This window comes from Vicugna pacos, chromosome 8 (genome assembly GCF_048564905.1).
Source record: "Vicugna pacos chromosome 8, VicPac4, whole genome shotgun sequence".
NCBI classification, from domain to species: Eukaryota; Metazoa; Chordata; class Mammalia; order Artiodactyla; family Camelidae; genus Vicugna; species Vicugna pacos.
Genome location: NC_132994.1, coordinates 18,670,022 through 18,686,961, shown reverse-complemented (window position 1 = coordinate 18,686,961; position 16,940 = coordinate 18,670,022). Strand labels below are relative to the sequence as shown.

Sequence of the window (16,940 nt, the reverse complement as noted above, 5' to 3'; positions counted from 1 at the left end):
ATGACAGAAACTCAGAGGTGACACAAATCTTAGCAGCTCATCAATGTCACTTCCTCAGACGGGGTTGTGGAGGACAGTGCTGGGACAGATACACATATTCCCCACACACCAGCAGCAGCTCCACACCTCACTCTCAGGCAGGATACTTACCAGAACACAGGTGAACAGGTAACAACAGAATGTTAACCTGAACTTAACTCTAATTTGCTTTTAAAAAGTAAATTAATCACAATCAAGTATGTATGAGTAACAGTTAATTTGTGACAGTTCACAAAAGAGGAGAATGTCAGTGTGTCGGGATACCAGCTAACAGTCACTGTTTTAGAATTTTATCAAGGCGTTAGAAAATAAAACCACATTCCTTAGGGTGTAGGATTTATATAAGGAATTTAAAGGTTGTAGTAGAGAAATTTATTAAATTGATAATTAGGAAACTCTTTATTATAAACCAGAGGTCTTGGACATACCCAATTCTTAGCGTGAAGACTCTGCTGATCCCTTTCCTGTTTATAAAATATATACCAACCATGACTCTTTGAGATTATAAATAATCAGATACAGAGTGTCATGGAAGATCCAGTTCTAAAAGCTGATATGAAGAGTTAGAAGAGCAGCTTGCACAGGAGACAGTCTTAAGGCAGTAGGGTAGCTGGATCCCAGAATGAAGTGAATGCTAAAAGAAAGCAAACTTCTAAAGCGTCAGAAGCCCCAGTGAGGACAAATCCCTGACGCATTGTAATGATTGACACCAGGGCACTGCCATATAAATGCCTTTCTCAATGTTTTCAATTCAGAGGCTTTAAGTTTTATTCTAGGAGAATATCTGATTATATGATGTAAATCAAAAGAGAAACAGGTTTTATTTTACTGTTATATAGGATGGGCTGGCAAACTTTCTTTTACACAGGGCCAGACAGTAAATATTTTCAGTTTTGCAGGTCACATGACTTGGTCTCTGATGCTTTGTTATAAATGTAAAGACCATTTTTAGCATGCTAGCCATATAGAATCAGGCCGCTTGCCAAATCAGGCGTAGTCTGCAGACCCGATATAGAAAGCAATTCTCAACCACTAACTCTCCCCGTAAATACCCCTCTCTTTCTTTCAACTTTAAGTATTTCAGATAGAATAGGAATTAAAGGTTTAAAGGACTGTAAGGATAAGGGACCTAATCTAACTTTCCAAATGAGGAGCCAAAGGCTGAGAGCACTCAAGTGACCTGCTTACAGCAAAGAGGCCAAATGCTCACTTCTCTTTCCTCTCTTCCATTTTTGGAATGCTTACATTCAAACTGGAGGACTCTTCTTTAAAAATAGTCACAGCTTAAAATACTTGTTTTACCAGATACTTTTTTCACATTCTTTTATCATGTTCAATAAATTCACACCAGGAAAAACTTGTAATACTTTTAAATTTATATTGGGCTAGCACGGGGCTTAAGGAGGCTTAGAATTCTGTCCCCTAAACTCTGTCAACTACATTGTCCAGCCAGGCTGGACAGCTAAAGTTCTGAGAAGCCTAAAGAGAGCTGGCTGGGTAGAGGGGACCAGTTATATGACATTAACATTCAAGATAAGTAGACATCACTCCCCTCTCATTAAATTCCTCTAGAACACATGGGGCTACTAAGCAAACACCTTACAGGAAGAGTTTAATCCTATCCGTCTGTAATTTTTCCTTTTCACAGGCATATGGAATGAGGAATAGCACTTTAATGCCACTTCTTAGAGTAAATTATATGTTAAAAAGAACATTTTCATTTTCCTTCAAATGGTAAAAATAGAACTTATTCTTTGTACCTGAGTTTCTGGTTGTCTCCCCACAGCATTTCTGATTAAAAACCTATTTTTATTATCAATGAGGAGATTCCCTAAAGCAAAGCAGATACAGTCAGATATTCCAAATGAACCTTCCCTAGACTTAGAACTTGAATTTTAAAACAGCTTTATAGAACAATTTTACCACCCTATACCAAAAAAAAAAAAGTCTTTCATGTGTCAATTCTGAATATAAGGTATGAAATCTCTTGGATCTTTTAAAATATACTCACACAGCATAAGAATTTATAAAATATCATCACTGATAAACCATGTGTTGTCCAGGTTATTTAAGAAATGCTATCACATACCAGCTCTGTGAGATCACAATTCTATCAGACACAGATTTGTGAAATTTCATTTTAGATATGAGGTAATGTGTTTTCTCCACATCATGTCCTCACTTTTCAGGTAAGAGGAATCTGACTCCTTTAAGACTGAAAAACAAGCCATGCCCTCCCCCTTCATTAAAAAAGATTAAAGAAAAAAAATCACTTCTTCTTAATGATCCACTAGTGGCTCTGAAATCTTCCTTTTATTCTACTGTATTTAAATACTCTTCTTCTTGAAGTTTCAATTTAAAGTCCTCTCTGATTCTTTCCAGCAACTCTGGCTTAAAAATAACATCCAATGCAGTCATTGCCAGAGCTTTGGCTGTTCGCAAAGCGTAGAACTGAGCTTCTGGTGATCCTAAAAGGTAGAGAAAATGAATAAAGATACCTTCATATTTATTACAAATTAATTTATTATTTTTCGAGTTGGCTCTCAATATCTAAATTGCCTCTCCAACTGCCCACCGCAATATAGTATTTCCTGAGGTGATGCTAGGTAAAGAAGTAACACTAGGCTGAACTAAACAGTTAGAAAGGCAGCTACTACTATGAAAAGAGAGCAGATGCCAAAACATTCACTTCTAATAACACTTACCTGCAGCTTCAGTATACTGTTCTGTATGATTCAAGGCATTTGTTCCAATGTAAAAATATGGATGAATCCCAGGAACCACAAAAGTAACATTTCCAAAATCAGTAGATCCTTAGAAAGAGAAGACAAGCCATGAATTTCTAATTGCTTGCCCAGTGGACACTAGATCACACTTACCTTAATTTCTACAGCACCTGGCATGGTTTTCTATTCCTTCCTTTCTAGAAACTCCCTGACCTTTTGGATTCCATGACTCCACTCTCTCCTCACTGCCAGGCTTCCTCTCTGACCATCTCTGTCTCCTTCTCCAGTCACTTCCTTTGCCTGTCCCCTAAGCGCTGGTGATCCCAGGGCTTTCGTCTCTGGGCTACTTCTCCCTCCGTGTACCTGGGCTGCATCGTCAATGTTGAAACCTGTATTTTCAGTTACCTCTCAAGTACTGACAACCCTTAAATCTCTACCTAGACAAATTTTGGGAGTTCCAGATTCAACGGGCTACTGGACAGCTTTCCTTAAAAGTCCTGTGAACATCCCAAATTTAACAAACTAATAATTGATACCGACCCAGTCTACTCCAGGCTGCTCTCTCTCCTTAACTCGTATCTTGCTGAATGACATCAACGCCCCATTTTAATCACCAAGTCTTTTTGAATCTTTCACCAACATTTATTATTATATTTTAGGAGACACATCTCTGACATGCAAATGTATTAGTGATAATGCTTTTAAAAGGAAAAAACTGTAAAATAACCCGCTATACTTACAAATATTTAAATTCTAATAGTTGTTTGTTGCTCCTCAGAAACCAAAAATGCCCCCATATAACTAAGTCCTTAGTAATCTGCTTACTAATGACAGAGAATGAATTAAAATTCTATTTCCCCTTTAAGTAGCTTACTTAAAAATCAGAAACTAAGCAAATTTAAACACTAGAAACATTCAGACTATAAAGCAAAAAGTATTTCTAAAAACAAATCTGCTCATTTAACACTCTACATTCACCAAAGAGTTCATTAGTTGCTTTCTCTCAACTATTAAGTTTGTGGAAAATATCAATAAAAAGCATGAGCAATCCCTCCCACACCCTCCCAAGCTGTTAAACAAAACCATTTAACCATGGACGGTACTTTCCTTCCTTAAACAGTACCGTATGTTTCAAAGAACTTAATTACCTGAAGGGCCACTCAACATTGCATCTTCTGAAATGAAGTCTATTCCCAGCTTTTTCCCATTTTCAGCATAAGCTTTCCATAGGCTCTTATTGGGAAGAACATTGTAATAATCATGTGCTCCACCTTTAATTTCTACCTAGTTAAAAATTATAAAACAAATTTTAAATTAAGAAACTCAAATTCATTATCTAATTTTCAAACTAGCAATGGTTCTCTAACAGAAAGAGGTTTAAGAGAGGGTGCTTCCCCTTCAGGATATAAAGTCTCTCAAATCTTTTACCTTAGAAAAAAATTTGTTTTTCTATACCAAGAGTTCCAAAGACCCTATCTCCTTTGTGTTATATAAACACCAAGGTAACCTAGCTCTGCTAGTCAGTGAGTCCCAACTTCAGTCACCTAAACAGGGTGTGGGTGAGGCCAAGAATCTCCATTTTAACTAGCACCGACCACCATGTAATTCTGAAGCAGGTGGTCTAAAAACCACACTCTTCTAACTCTTAAAAAACATTGTTCTATGTTGTGGCCTCTGAAAGAAAGAAATCAAGATTTACTAATATTCAGTATACAAACTGACAAGGACACCGCTGCTGGGTTAAAAGGTATAAAGGACCCTGAGAGAAATACAGAAGATTCATGATGCAGAAGGGCTGACTGTGGTACTCATTTATTCATTTCAGTGCATGAAAATACAGCAGCAGTTTATATGTACCCAGTTAAGAGGATTTACAGATTTAGATTTGATTAAATCAAAATGGGCATACTACCACAGACTAAAGTTAATACCAAAAACATTAGCAAAAACCAATTATAGAATGGCAAAGATGATAATTCTTCTATTCTTAGCAATATTTAAGTTAGAAACAATGAGAAACAATGACAACCTGAGCAGATACAAGTCAGCCAAAACACAAAAAATTATTAAAAGGCTATTATTTAAAATATAAGAGAAAAGGAGACACGCAATCTACCTGATAAAGCGTTTAAGGTAATGGTCATAAGGATGCTGGAAGAACTCAGAAGAACGGTTGAACAGAGTGAGAAGTTAGAAGTTTTTAACAAAGAGAAAATATAAAAAAGAACCAAACAGAGCTAAAGAATACAATACCTGAAATAAGAACTACACTAGAAGGAATCAACAGTAGATTAGATGATACTGAGGAATGGACAGGCAAACTGGAAGACAGAGTAGTGGTGATCACTTAAGCTGAACAGAAAAAAGAAAAATAAATTTTAAAAAATGAATACAGTTTGAGAGACCTCTGGGACAACATCAAAAGTACTAATGTTCGTATTATGAGGGTCCCAGTAGGAAAAGAGAGAAAGAGGCAGAGAACATATCTGAAGACATAATAGCTGAAAACATCCCTAACCTGGGAAAGGCAATAGACATATAGGCCAAGAAATACAGAGAATCCCAAACAGGATCAACCCAAATCACTACATATATATATAGCAGAACATTACATCCAAAAGCAGTAGAATACATATTCTTTTCAAATGCACATGCCACATTCTTCAGGATAGATAACATGTTAAGCCACAGAATAAGTCTTAGTAAATTTAAAAAGACTGAAATCATACCAAAACATCTTTTCTGACCACAAAGTACAAAACTAGAAATCAATTACAAAAAAAAGACCTACAAAAAATGCAAACACATGGAAGCTAAACAATATGCTACTAAACAACCAATGGGTCACTAAAGAAGTCAAAGAGGAAATAAAAATACCTGGAGACAAATGAAATGGAAACACAACAATGCAAATTCCATGAGATGCAGCAAAAACCTAATAGTGCACCTAAATGAACAAGAAAAGAACAATAAACAAAGCCTGAAGTTAGTAGAAGGAAAAAAAATCATAAAGATCGGAGCAAAAATAAATGAAATAGAGACTAAAAAAAAAAAAACCCAAGAGAAAATATCAGTGAAACTAAGAACTGTTTCTTTGAAAAGATAAACAAAATTGATAAACTTTTAGCCAGACTCATCAAGAAAAAAAGGGCCCAAATCACTAAAATCAGAAATGAAAAAGGAGAAGCAAACTGAATTCAACAATACATTAAAAGGACCATAAATTACAATCAAGTGTGATTTATCCCAAGGATACAAGAATGGTTCAATATCCACAAATCAATGAACATGCTTCACCACATTAACAAACTAAGAATAAAAATCATATGATCATTTCAATAGATGCAGAAAAGGCTTCTGACAAAATTCAACATCCGTTTATGATAAAAGCTCCCAACAAAGTGAATACAGAGGAAACACTTCAGCATAATAGGAGTCATATATATGACAGGCCCACAGTCAACATCATAATCAACAGTAAAAAGCTGACAGCATTTCCTCTAAGATCAGGAACAAGACAGGGATGCCCACTCTCACCATTTTAATTCAATTAGTATTGGAAGTCCTAGCCACAGCAATCAAGCAAGAAATAGAAATAAAAGGCATCGGAATTGTAAAGGAAGATACAAAACTGCCAACTGTTTGCAGATGACATGACACTATTCATAGAAAACCCTAAAGACACCACCAAAAAATCATTAGAACTCATCAATGATTACAGTAAAATTGCAGGAGACAAAATTAGTATAAAGAAATCTGTTGCGTTTCTATACACTAACAATGAACTATTAGTAAGAGAAATGGAAAAAAAAAATTCCATTCATAATCTCATGAAAAAGAATAAAATACCTAAGAATAAATCTAACTAAGGAGGTAAAAGACCTGTACTTGGAAAACTATAAGACACTGATGAAAGCAACTGAAGATGACACCAATAGATGGAAAAATATAACATGCTGAAGGCTTGGGAGAATATTGTTAAAATGGCCATATTACCCAAGGCAATCTACAGATTCAATGCAATCCCAATAAAAATACCAATGGCATTTTTCACAGAACTAGAACAAATAATTGTAAAATTTGCAAAGAAACACAAAAGACATGAATAGCCAAAAACAATCTTAAGAAAGAAAAACAAAACAGGAGGTATTATGCTCCCCGATTTCAAACTATACTACAAAGCTGCAGTAATCAAGACAGTATGGCACTGGCACAAAAACAGACACATACATCATTGGAACAGAATAGAGGGCCCAGAAATAAACCCATGCACCTTTGGTAAATTAACCTACAACAAAAGAGGCAAGAATATACAATGCAGAGAAGACAATCTCTTCCATAAGAGGTGCTGGGATAAATGAATAGCTGCATCCAAAGAATCAAACTGAACTATTTTCTGACATCATGTACAAAAATAAACTCAAAATGGATTAAAGACTTAAATTTAAGACCTGAAATCATAAAACTCCTGGAAGAACCACATAGGCAGTATGCTCTTTGACATTAGTCTTCGCATTTTTTTTTGGATACGTCCCCTCAGGCAAGGGAAATAAAAATAAAAATAAATGGGACTACATCAAATTAAAAAGCTTTTGAACACTGAAGGAAACCATCAACAAAATGAAAAGGCCAATCAACTGAATGGGAGAAGATACCTGCAAACAATATATCCAACAAGGGGTTACTATCCAAAACATACAAAGAACTTACACAACTCAACATCAAAAAAAAATCAAACAGCTCAACTGAAAAATGGGCAGAGGACCTAAACAGACATTTTCCAAAGAAGACATACAGATGGACAACAGACACATGAAAAGATGCTCAACATCACTAATCATCAGGGAAGTGAAAATCAAAACCACAATTAGGTAACACCTAACATCTGTCCAAATGGCCATTATCAAAAAGACAACAAATAACAATTATTGTTGAGGATGTGGAGAAAAGGGAACCCTTGTGTACTGTTGGTGGGAATATAAATTTGTGCAGCCACTACAGAAAACAGTATGAGGATTCCTCAAACAATTAAAAAATGGAACTACCACACTATCCAGCAATTCCACTTCTGGGTATTTGAAGAAAACGAAAACACTAACTTAAAAGATACATGCATTCCTATGTTCACTGCAGTATTATTTACAACAGCTAATATATGGAAGAAACCTAAGTGCCCATTAATAGATGGAATAAAGAATAGTACACATATATATACACAATGGAATATTAATCAGCCATAAAAAAGAATGAAACCATTTGTGAAAACATGGATGGACCTAGAGGGTATTATGTTAAGTGAAACAAGTCAGACACAAAGACAAATACTGTATGATATCACTTATATGTGGAATTTAAAAATCAAAATAAATGGAGGGGAGGGTATAGCTCACTGGTAGAGTGTGTGCCTAGCATGCATGAGGTCCAGGGTTCAATCCCCAGTACCACCATTAAAAATCAATCAATCAAACTGATTACCTCCCCCCACCAAAAAAAGAAAGAAAGAAAGAAAATCAAAGTAAATGAATAAATGTAACTAAACAGAAACAGAGTCATAAAGAGAACAAACAGGTTGCTGCCGGAGGGAAGGGGGCTGCGGAGAGGAGAGTAATCGGTGAGGGAGATTACAAACATTCAGTTACAAAATAATGAGTCACAGGTATGAAATGTAGTGTGGGGAATATAGCCCATAGTGATGTAATATTTTTGTACAGTGACAGATGACAACTAGACTTATCATGGTGATCATTTTGAAATATACAGAAATACTGAGTCACTATGTTATTACCAGGAACTAACAGTGTTGTAGGTCAAGCATACTTCAAAAACAAACTCAGAAAAAGAGATCAGATTTATGGCTACCAGGGTCAGGTGTTGCAGGGAGGGAGAATTAGACAAAGGTAGTCAAAAGGTGCAAACTTCCAGTTATAAGATAAATGAGTACTATGGATGTAATGTACAAGATAATTAACACTGCTGTACATTATCCATGAATGCTGTTAAGAGTAAATCCTAAGAGTTCTCATCACAAAGAAAAAAATTTTTTTCTCTTTCTTTAAGGTTTATATCTATATGAGATGATGGAGGTTCATCAAACTTACTGTGATAATCATTTCTTGATGTGTGTAAGTCAAGCCATTATGTCATACACCTTAAACTCACACAGTATTGTATGTCAATTATATCTCAATAAAACTGGGGGGGGACTACTTAAAATATAGATTTAAATCTAATAACAATATTTTAAGGGAATATTATACCTTGCAATATTAACCAGTGATTAATAGTTTATGTACTAATGTTATAAGTAAGTATTTTAAGTATCTATAATTATAAAGGGATGAATGCTTTATTTTTTACTCTGGACACAATGTATATTGCCTGAGAATTACTGCCCCTGTGAGACCCCACTACTGTCTGAATAAATCGTAACATCTCCAGCCTCTGAGGGCAGAAAAAAATCAGGTATGAGGTACAGGTCCTAACTCTTTACAAATATTATGTCATTCAATTTTCACAAGAACCCTAAGATAGATTATATTATCATCACCATTTTTCAAGAGAAAATGGAAGCCCAGAGATACTAAATAACATTTCCAAAAGTTACAGAATCAGTGAGGCTGAGAGGCACAGATCCGGACTGGATCTCTCCAACTAGACTACAGGCTCCCACTGGCTACAGAGCAAGATTTATGCAATTCTGGGACTTCTCATCCCACCATGTGCCTACATGCCTGGGGCATAAATGTTACTGACTTTATGATTCAAATGAACAAAACCTCTTGATGACTGTGCCTATTTCAACTTTCATTCCAGCAAGCTGTAAGTACTTATATCACTACTACACGTATCTGTAATGTCACCAAAAACAGGTTTGGCTGATTTTGCCATAATGTTCCCTTTGTGGGGACTATATAGAGCAATTCTGAAAGCATAACTGCCAATAAGGAAAAATAAAACTTGCAGAAAGGCAGGGATTCTCGCCCAGCAGTATCAGTTATTCTAAGTACTGTGTAACCAGATGATTGTAGTCTTCCCTATGCAGACATGGAGTAAAATAAATAAGAATTAAAGACTTTCACATCAACTATTTAGTCAATTGACTTTGCACATTCAAGACGTTGCCAGATGAAAAAGAGGCAAGTGAGGTTCTAACATCACATAATATAACCACCCCAGCCCACATATACAACTTCTGATTATAACTTAGATTAATGCTTTAAAGTTCTTACTGTGCACCCAGTAGCCAAAGCTGCAGCTCTGAAGCAATCTTCTGCCTTTTTGGTCAAAACTGGAAGTTCTTTCATTGAGGGTGCACGGAAGTAATAGATTAATTCAGAATAAGAGGGAATGATATTGGGTTTTACACCACCATTTTTTATTATACCTATAAAGAGAACCAAATTACTGAAATTGAGCTTGGAGACCATTCATTAAGCTTAAATACACCCATAAAGCTTTTCAGCCAATATGTACATAAAGAAAAATAATTTAAAACTATTAGCTTCACATATATACCAATCAAAGATTTTTATGCTGTACAAGTTTCTATACATAGTATGCTTTCTGACTAATAGGAAAAAAATAATTGTTCTATATGTTCTATAGTCTAAAGAATTTATATGATGTTAAGAAATTATGATTTCTGACCATAAAAAACTATTTGAAATTTTTACAATTATCTTACAGCTTTCTAGAAAAGACTTCTATTTCAGTGGATTTTATTACAGTGGTACATTCTGCTGAGCTTTTGAAATAAGAAAAAACCCAGTGGTATGAGGTTCTATAGTTATTCTCATAACTCAAGAATCCATTTTAAATGGTATCTGGCTTTGGGAAAATAATTTTCATGCCAACAAGAAACCAATGCAGGTAAAATATCACAAAGCATACTATCAACTGTCAAAACAAATGCATTTATTCGGAACTACACTGAGAGGGAAGATATATCCGTTCAAAATAATAACCAAAATAAATATGCAAAATCTAATTTTATATGACCTGGTTTTTAAAAATTGTTTTCACAAATTCCTGTTTATTCCTTTTAAAGAAACTAAGGTAGAGAATTGGTAAAAAGTGCAATTAACAAACTACTTTCAGCCTATAGCAAAATCAGGTAAAGAACAGATGTTAAAGTGTAATAACTTCCCAAATTATAAGGAAATAAACTAAGAAATAAATTTGCACCTTTATGACAGTACTTTATTACTGTATTTATATTAAGGTGATGCACATAATTTTGAAAGATGTTACTTAGGATTAACAGCACTTGAGTAAATAAAACCAGTAACCATACCTTTTTTTTAAATGAGGAAATGACTAAATTTTGTTATTAAGAGACAGTGAGGATAACAGGAAAATCAGGTTGGAACTTTCAAATACCCATGGGGAGAACACAGATCTTTACAGAAAAACATTATTTTTTAATACTCAAAATAACCATTCCATTTATACATAAATAATCTTAGCTGTCTTGTTATCCACATACAAACAAATATCCAGGTCCTGTCTCATGACTTTCTGAAAATGTTTAAAACTTTTGTAATATTCACAAAGTATATAAAGTGTTCCCAAATGTTTTTTTCCATCAAATTTTAAGTAATTACATTGCACTGAAATATATTAAACACCATCTATTACACAAAGTATTTGACATTCATACCATGAACTCTCCAGGTTGGTTTCATTTGCTGTCTTAACACAGACAGATTGTTATAGGCGAGAACAGCAGCATCTAATGCATTTAGTCCTTCCCAGGGATACGCAGCAGCGTGAGATGCTTTTCCATAGTATTTCACAGTCACACTAGGAAAAAAAAATATATCTTTTTGGAATTACTTTTTTAAATATCACCAAAGTAAGAAAATCCAAGTAATCAGAACTATCCAACTGTTATCCAAAATTAATTCACACTGCTGGAATTTTTATTTGCAAATCATCTGTAGCAATAATGTAGCAATATACATACCTTATAGTTTATTATTATGTAATACGGTGACTGACACAAAGAAGGCATTCCAAAAACAGTGAAAAAGAACTTTGCTCTATTGACCTCCTGTACAAATTAAATTTGTACACAATTCAAACAATGCAATCCTGTATGAAGTGCTGGAATTACAAAAAAGGTGGCTTCTATCTCCTTCTACACTGCATTGTGATAGTTTCATATCAAACGTCTGCAAAAACTCAGATAATTCTGTCTTAAGGATGAGGAAAGGTCAAGGAAAGACAAAAAGGAGGTGACAGTTGAAAAAGGTTAAGACAATCTCTAAAAACAGATTATACTCACAATATTATAAGATACTCTAGAATTAAGTCATTTGTTCATTACCAGTATTTTATTAGTGTTCCAAAATAGCTGTATCACTAATACTTTACAATTTTGTAAATTGTTATTCCACTTCCAAATAGTTCTCATATTGGTCTAACTACTCAGCTACAATAAAAAACAATAAGGTTTAGAGAAAGGATTGCATATTATACAGTTATTGGTAAAGACTTGCTTAGATAACACTTTTTAAGCCCCATTAATAGTACTCACATTTAAGTTATTAAAAAGTCACTCTAGACTTAATTGATTTTTAATGAGCTAGATTCAGGAGGCTCAAGACATTTCTTTACTGATTCCAAACATTTTGTTAGCAAAATAAAAACAAGTAGAAGCATCCAAATACATTTTTAAGATTTTAGGATACTTGTTATTTCCTCAATATACATCTTATCATCATCACCCTGATATTGGAATTTTAACAAAACTGGTGATAAACATTATAAAATGGAAAAGGATGTCCTTTATGAAAATGGCTTTAGCACTATTTCTTCTAGGGTTCCATCTATGTACAATTAAAGCACAATAAACTACAGGAAATAAAATGTTAATGCTTGTTTTATATCAGCATTAGTATTTTAGGCCTAAAAAGCTAATTAAAAAAAAAACTGATATGGGATGATATTCAAGACACATTATTTAATTTTAAAAAGCAAGAGTCAGATCAACAATATATTTAGCAGAGTATTTCAGGGGAGAAAATCCTCCTTTAAAACTTAATTTATACATGTACCAATTTTATGTCTATAAATATACCTCAAAAGTCCTGGAAGAATATGTGTGTCTAGAAAAGGGACTGGATGTGGGAAAGGTGATTAACAGGGACACAGTGCTTTATTTTATTTATTGTTAGAGATTTTCAGGATGAACAGATTGGTAATTTTTTTAAATTTAATTTTTTACTTGTTCTTTTTTCCATCTTAAAAGATGGCCAGTGAAGAAACTAAGAAGTTAGATACTAAGAAAGACCTGAGGCCAAATAGGCTAACTTCAGGATCAAGGCCAAGAAGCCTACCTAACCTTAAATCCTAGAAGGCAAATGGGCTGGAAGCCTGCCTGCAGCCACAGGTCCCTTCTAGCCAGAGGCTTTGGCAGAGACTTCGAATCACTAAGGTTTTCCAGAGGTATACTACTGTACACCATCTCTGAAACCAAAGTTGAAGGATTATTCCTACTGTCATAACGCCAATTCCTGGTGATAAGAACAAAGATACCAGAACAGTTAAAACAGTCACCCTTTGAAAACAAAGGATACAGAGAGATGTAAGATAACCGAATGCAATCTACAATCTGGAAGCACTGTTGGGATGGTTCTACTATTACCCTCTAGCTACTGCAGAGGAGAACGTGTGGCTTTCCTGAAGCAGCTGAGCAGTGGCTCCTTGGGACCAAACCACTAAATGGACCACTAACTATTATGGTTGAAATTTCTGATGTAAAAAATTCAAACCACTTCAATGATGCATGCTCCTACATACTAAAAAAAAAGTGAGCCCTTCAACACAGAGAAAGATAAAAGGTTTCCAGGCAAAACAGAAAAGCACAGATTGGCAAATTCCAATCAAATCCATAGCTAGTCAGTTTCTGTACCCTCTCTCAGGAATATAATTAATCCTTTCTGCAAAGAACTCAAAATAAGTAAACTAGAAAAGTGTGTTTTCTTCCCAAGTCTAATAAAGCAGTCTCTTGCAAATCTATTCAGTTGCAAAGGTAACTTCACATCAAAGGATAGCTGTTGTCCAGAAACCAGATTATTCTCAATTCAAAACAGAACATAAATGTCAATATATTCTGTTTGCTATTCTTAAGCTTTTTAGGTACTATTTTAATAGTCCAATTATGAACACCATATTAAATCTCAATTAGAAGAAGCTTACCAAATGTCAATGGAAATGAAATAAGATACCGTATCTTTCAATTTACTTTTTAAATATATAAATATGGTGTTTTAGTCTCCAGTTAAGACACTGAAATATTCTAATAATCTGCTTTCCACTAAGAAGTTTATTTCAACTTTATCACTCACTCGTGTTCAGCCACATCCGGTAGATAAGCAGCATTCTCTTGAGATGGATGGGCCATAAAAACAACATCAAGATTTTTAAAAGCCCCTGCTTCAATTAAATCAATTTTGCCACCACCGTCTTCTTCTGCAGGGGTTCCCAGGACAACTACCTAGAAAGAAATATCTGTGTCAGAGCAAAAGGACAATAAAAAATCCTAGCAGGAAAATTTCAAACAGGTTCTCTATTCACAATCTACATCAAACTATACAGAGAGATTTTGTTCTCTGACCCTTAAATAATGCAGTGGGCATAAATCTATGATGCTAAAATAATCACAAACTTTCAATTTACATTATTATATCAATTTGGTGCAAAGTATGTACTAAAGCCTCTACAGGAAACTGTCCCTAATTTTATAACACAATTTTATGTAATTAATGTTAAAGATGAAAAAAGATAAATACTATTTACTAAGTTCCTCAAAATTCTTTAGGATTAACTTCTTAGAGCTTCTTTTTGACTAAGTCTTTTAGTATATGTATGTAATTATTCTGGTAAGGAACTTTCTAATTACTTATCAGTTATCCTCACAACAACCCTGTGAGGTAGGTGAGTGATGTGGATCATCATTTTAGGGAGGGCAGTTTTGAGGCATAGAGTGAAGTGTCTTGCCACAGGTCACAGAGCAAGTCTTCAGGCAGAGCTGCGATTAGATATCCTAACCTTCAGGCCTGAACTCTGAATCTTTACCAAGTTACCTCTTTAAAAGGTCTTAACGCATTAATCCTTTATGAAAAGCATTAAATAAATCTTAATACCACAGTTAGAAACGGCCAACTATTACACAAACTTACTAATTCGATTCCACCAGCTCAACCAGGCAGACTTACTGGTCACCAAACACCTAATTAAACAAAAGAAAACTTTACAGAATAAACGTTTTACTTTGATATTTAAGCTTAACTTCTTCAAATAATTTTTAAAAACAAAGAAAAATTATCTATAAACAACTAATACACTTTCAAGATCACGTAAAGAACACAATGAAACAAGACAGAAAAAGTCTTCGCTTGCAAAGAGAATCATATGAATTCCATTTTCAGATCAGACAACCTTGCTGAAGCTGAGTATTACCATTCAAAATCTTAAGTGTGTACATTTCCCAAAGTCTTGCTTTATTTAGAAATTAGAAAGCACCCAAACTCTTAAATCAAGCTGCTTTTTACTCTTAACCCTTGACTCATTGAATCTGATGACTTTCCAAGTTAAATCTTGCTGACTTCTCTGAACCTTTCATAAACCTGGTTAAAGATAAATGTCTCCACTGTTTCATGCAAAAAAGCAAAGGATACCCCCTCCCCCTCAAAAAACAAAAACCTAGCCAGATTAAAAATAAGGCCCAAAGGCAGAGAAGAGAAGGCAGCTAAAGAGAAAAAGCCACAAAAGACAGAGTTGTTAAGATAAAAGAGAAAGGTTACTAACACTGGGAATAAAAATAGGCTAAAGAATATTAAAATACAACATTAGTCTTTCCCTTAACCTGAATGGAGTTGATTGAATCTTAGCTCACAGAATGAAGAACATACCATCTGGAAAAAGAGTAACACGAGTTTAAACTGGCTCTACGACTAACATAAACGACATCTCCCCGTTTAAAGGATCCAGCTATTTTTTTTAAAATCGCGAAATACACATTAAAACTTAAGGATCAACTCATCTATGTACTTAATGTTCACTCTCTTCCCATTTTTTGGTATACTTGTACAGATTTTGCAGTTCTAACGACTGAAAATTTCCTACCCAAATACCAATGATTCGAATCACAACAGCTCCTAGGACTGCCACAAACAAAGATTTGTTGGAGCCTAACAAAGGGGGGCCGTAGGTTTCCCTACAATAACTACTTCTTCCTGAGATTGCACCACCTTGTCAGCAAATTGCGGTTGCCTCTGTCACCAAAAATAAGCCGTAACGAAAACCAGGCATGGTTCTAAGTTCTTTCCCAAGAGAGAGAGTCCACGCAATTGTTTACGACTACACAGGAAAGAAAAAGCAAAACTCTGCAAAATGTCGCTATGTCGGCAACTCATGGACTACTGAGTTTGATGCTGGGGTTCTGCCTACTAGCAAAGGCCAGGACGTCGACTGTGGTCCCCTACACATTCCCAGGGTGGGAGGGGATGGATGAGCACGGGAAGCGCCGGTATCCGCCCTTCTCCGGTCGGTCCCGGCCTGGGCAGGCGATGGGAGTCCCACGCTCGGGCCCCACCTCACCTTCACCGGCAGAGGCGGCCCGGGGAGGCCCTCCAGGGCCCCTCTCACGCCCAGCGCGGCTGCCGCCCCGACCTCGGCGATCAGATTGTGGCCGCAGGCGTGCCCGATGCCGGGCAGCGCGTCGTACTCGCAGAGGAAGCCCAGGTGCAGCGGGCGCAGCGCCGCCAAGCCCCACGGCGGCCCCCACTCAGCGCGGAAGGCCGTGGCCAGCTGGTAGTGCGGCTGCACCGCCCAGGACCCGGCCGGGGGCTCGCTCTCGAAGAAGCGCGTCAGCACGCTGTGGGCATGGTGCTCCTCGTAGGCCAGCTCGGGCTCGCTCCAGATCGCGCGGCTCAGGGCCCCCAGGCGCTCGGCCGCCTCGTCGATGCACTCCGAGGCGCGCAGCTTCAGCAGCTCCAGCTCCGACAGGCTGGCGCAGGCGCCCCCCTCCACGGGCCGCTCCTCGCCGGGTCTCATAGCGCCCAGCGCCGGTGACCGGTCAGCGCTCCTCTGGATGCCCGCTGGATCGCTCCCTCCTTGCGGCCCACCGCGCCTGCGCACGCGCCCGGCATCCGCACAGGTCGTCCCCAA

General features: G+C 36.4%; 1 protein-coding gene across 1 annotated transcript; it reads right to left on the bottom strand.

Moving 5' to 3' along the window:
* Positions 1-419: 419 nt before the first annotated feature.
* Positions 420-16,931, bottom strand: PM20D2 (peptidase M20 domain containing 2). The gene is made up of 7 exons (XM_031680233.2): positions 16,371-16,931; positions 14,117-14,265; positions 11,425-11,567; positions 9,995-10,149; positions 3,914-4,049; positions 2,745-2,852; positions 420-2,507 (listed from the first exon to the last, which is right to left on the bottom strand). The coding sequence occupies exons 1-7, from the start codon at positions 16,824-16,826 to the stop codon at positions 2,353-2,355; spliced, it is 1,302 nt and encodes a 433-aa protein (XP_031536093.2). The 5' UTR covers positions 16,827-16,931; the 3' UTR covers positions 420-2,352.
* Between the last annotated feature and the right edge of the window lie 9 nt (positions 16,932-16,940).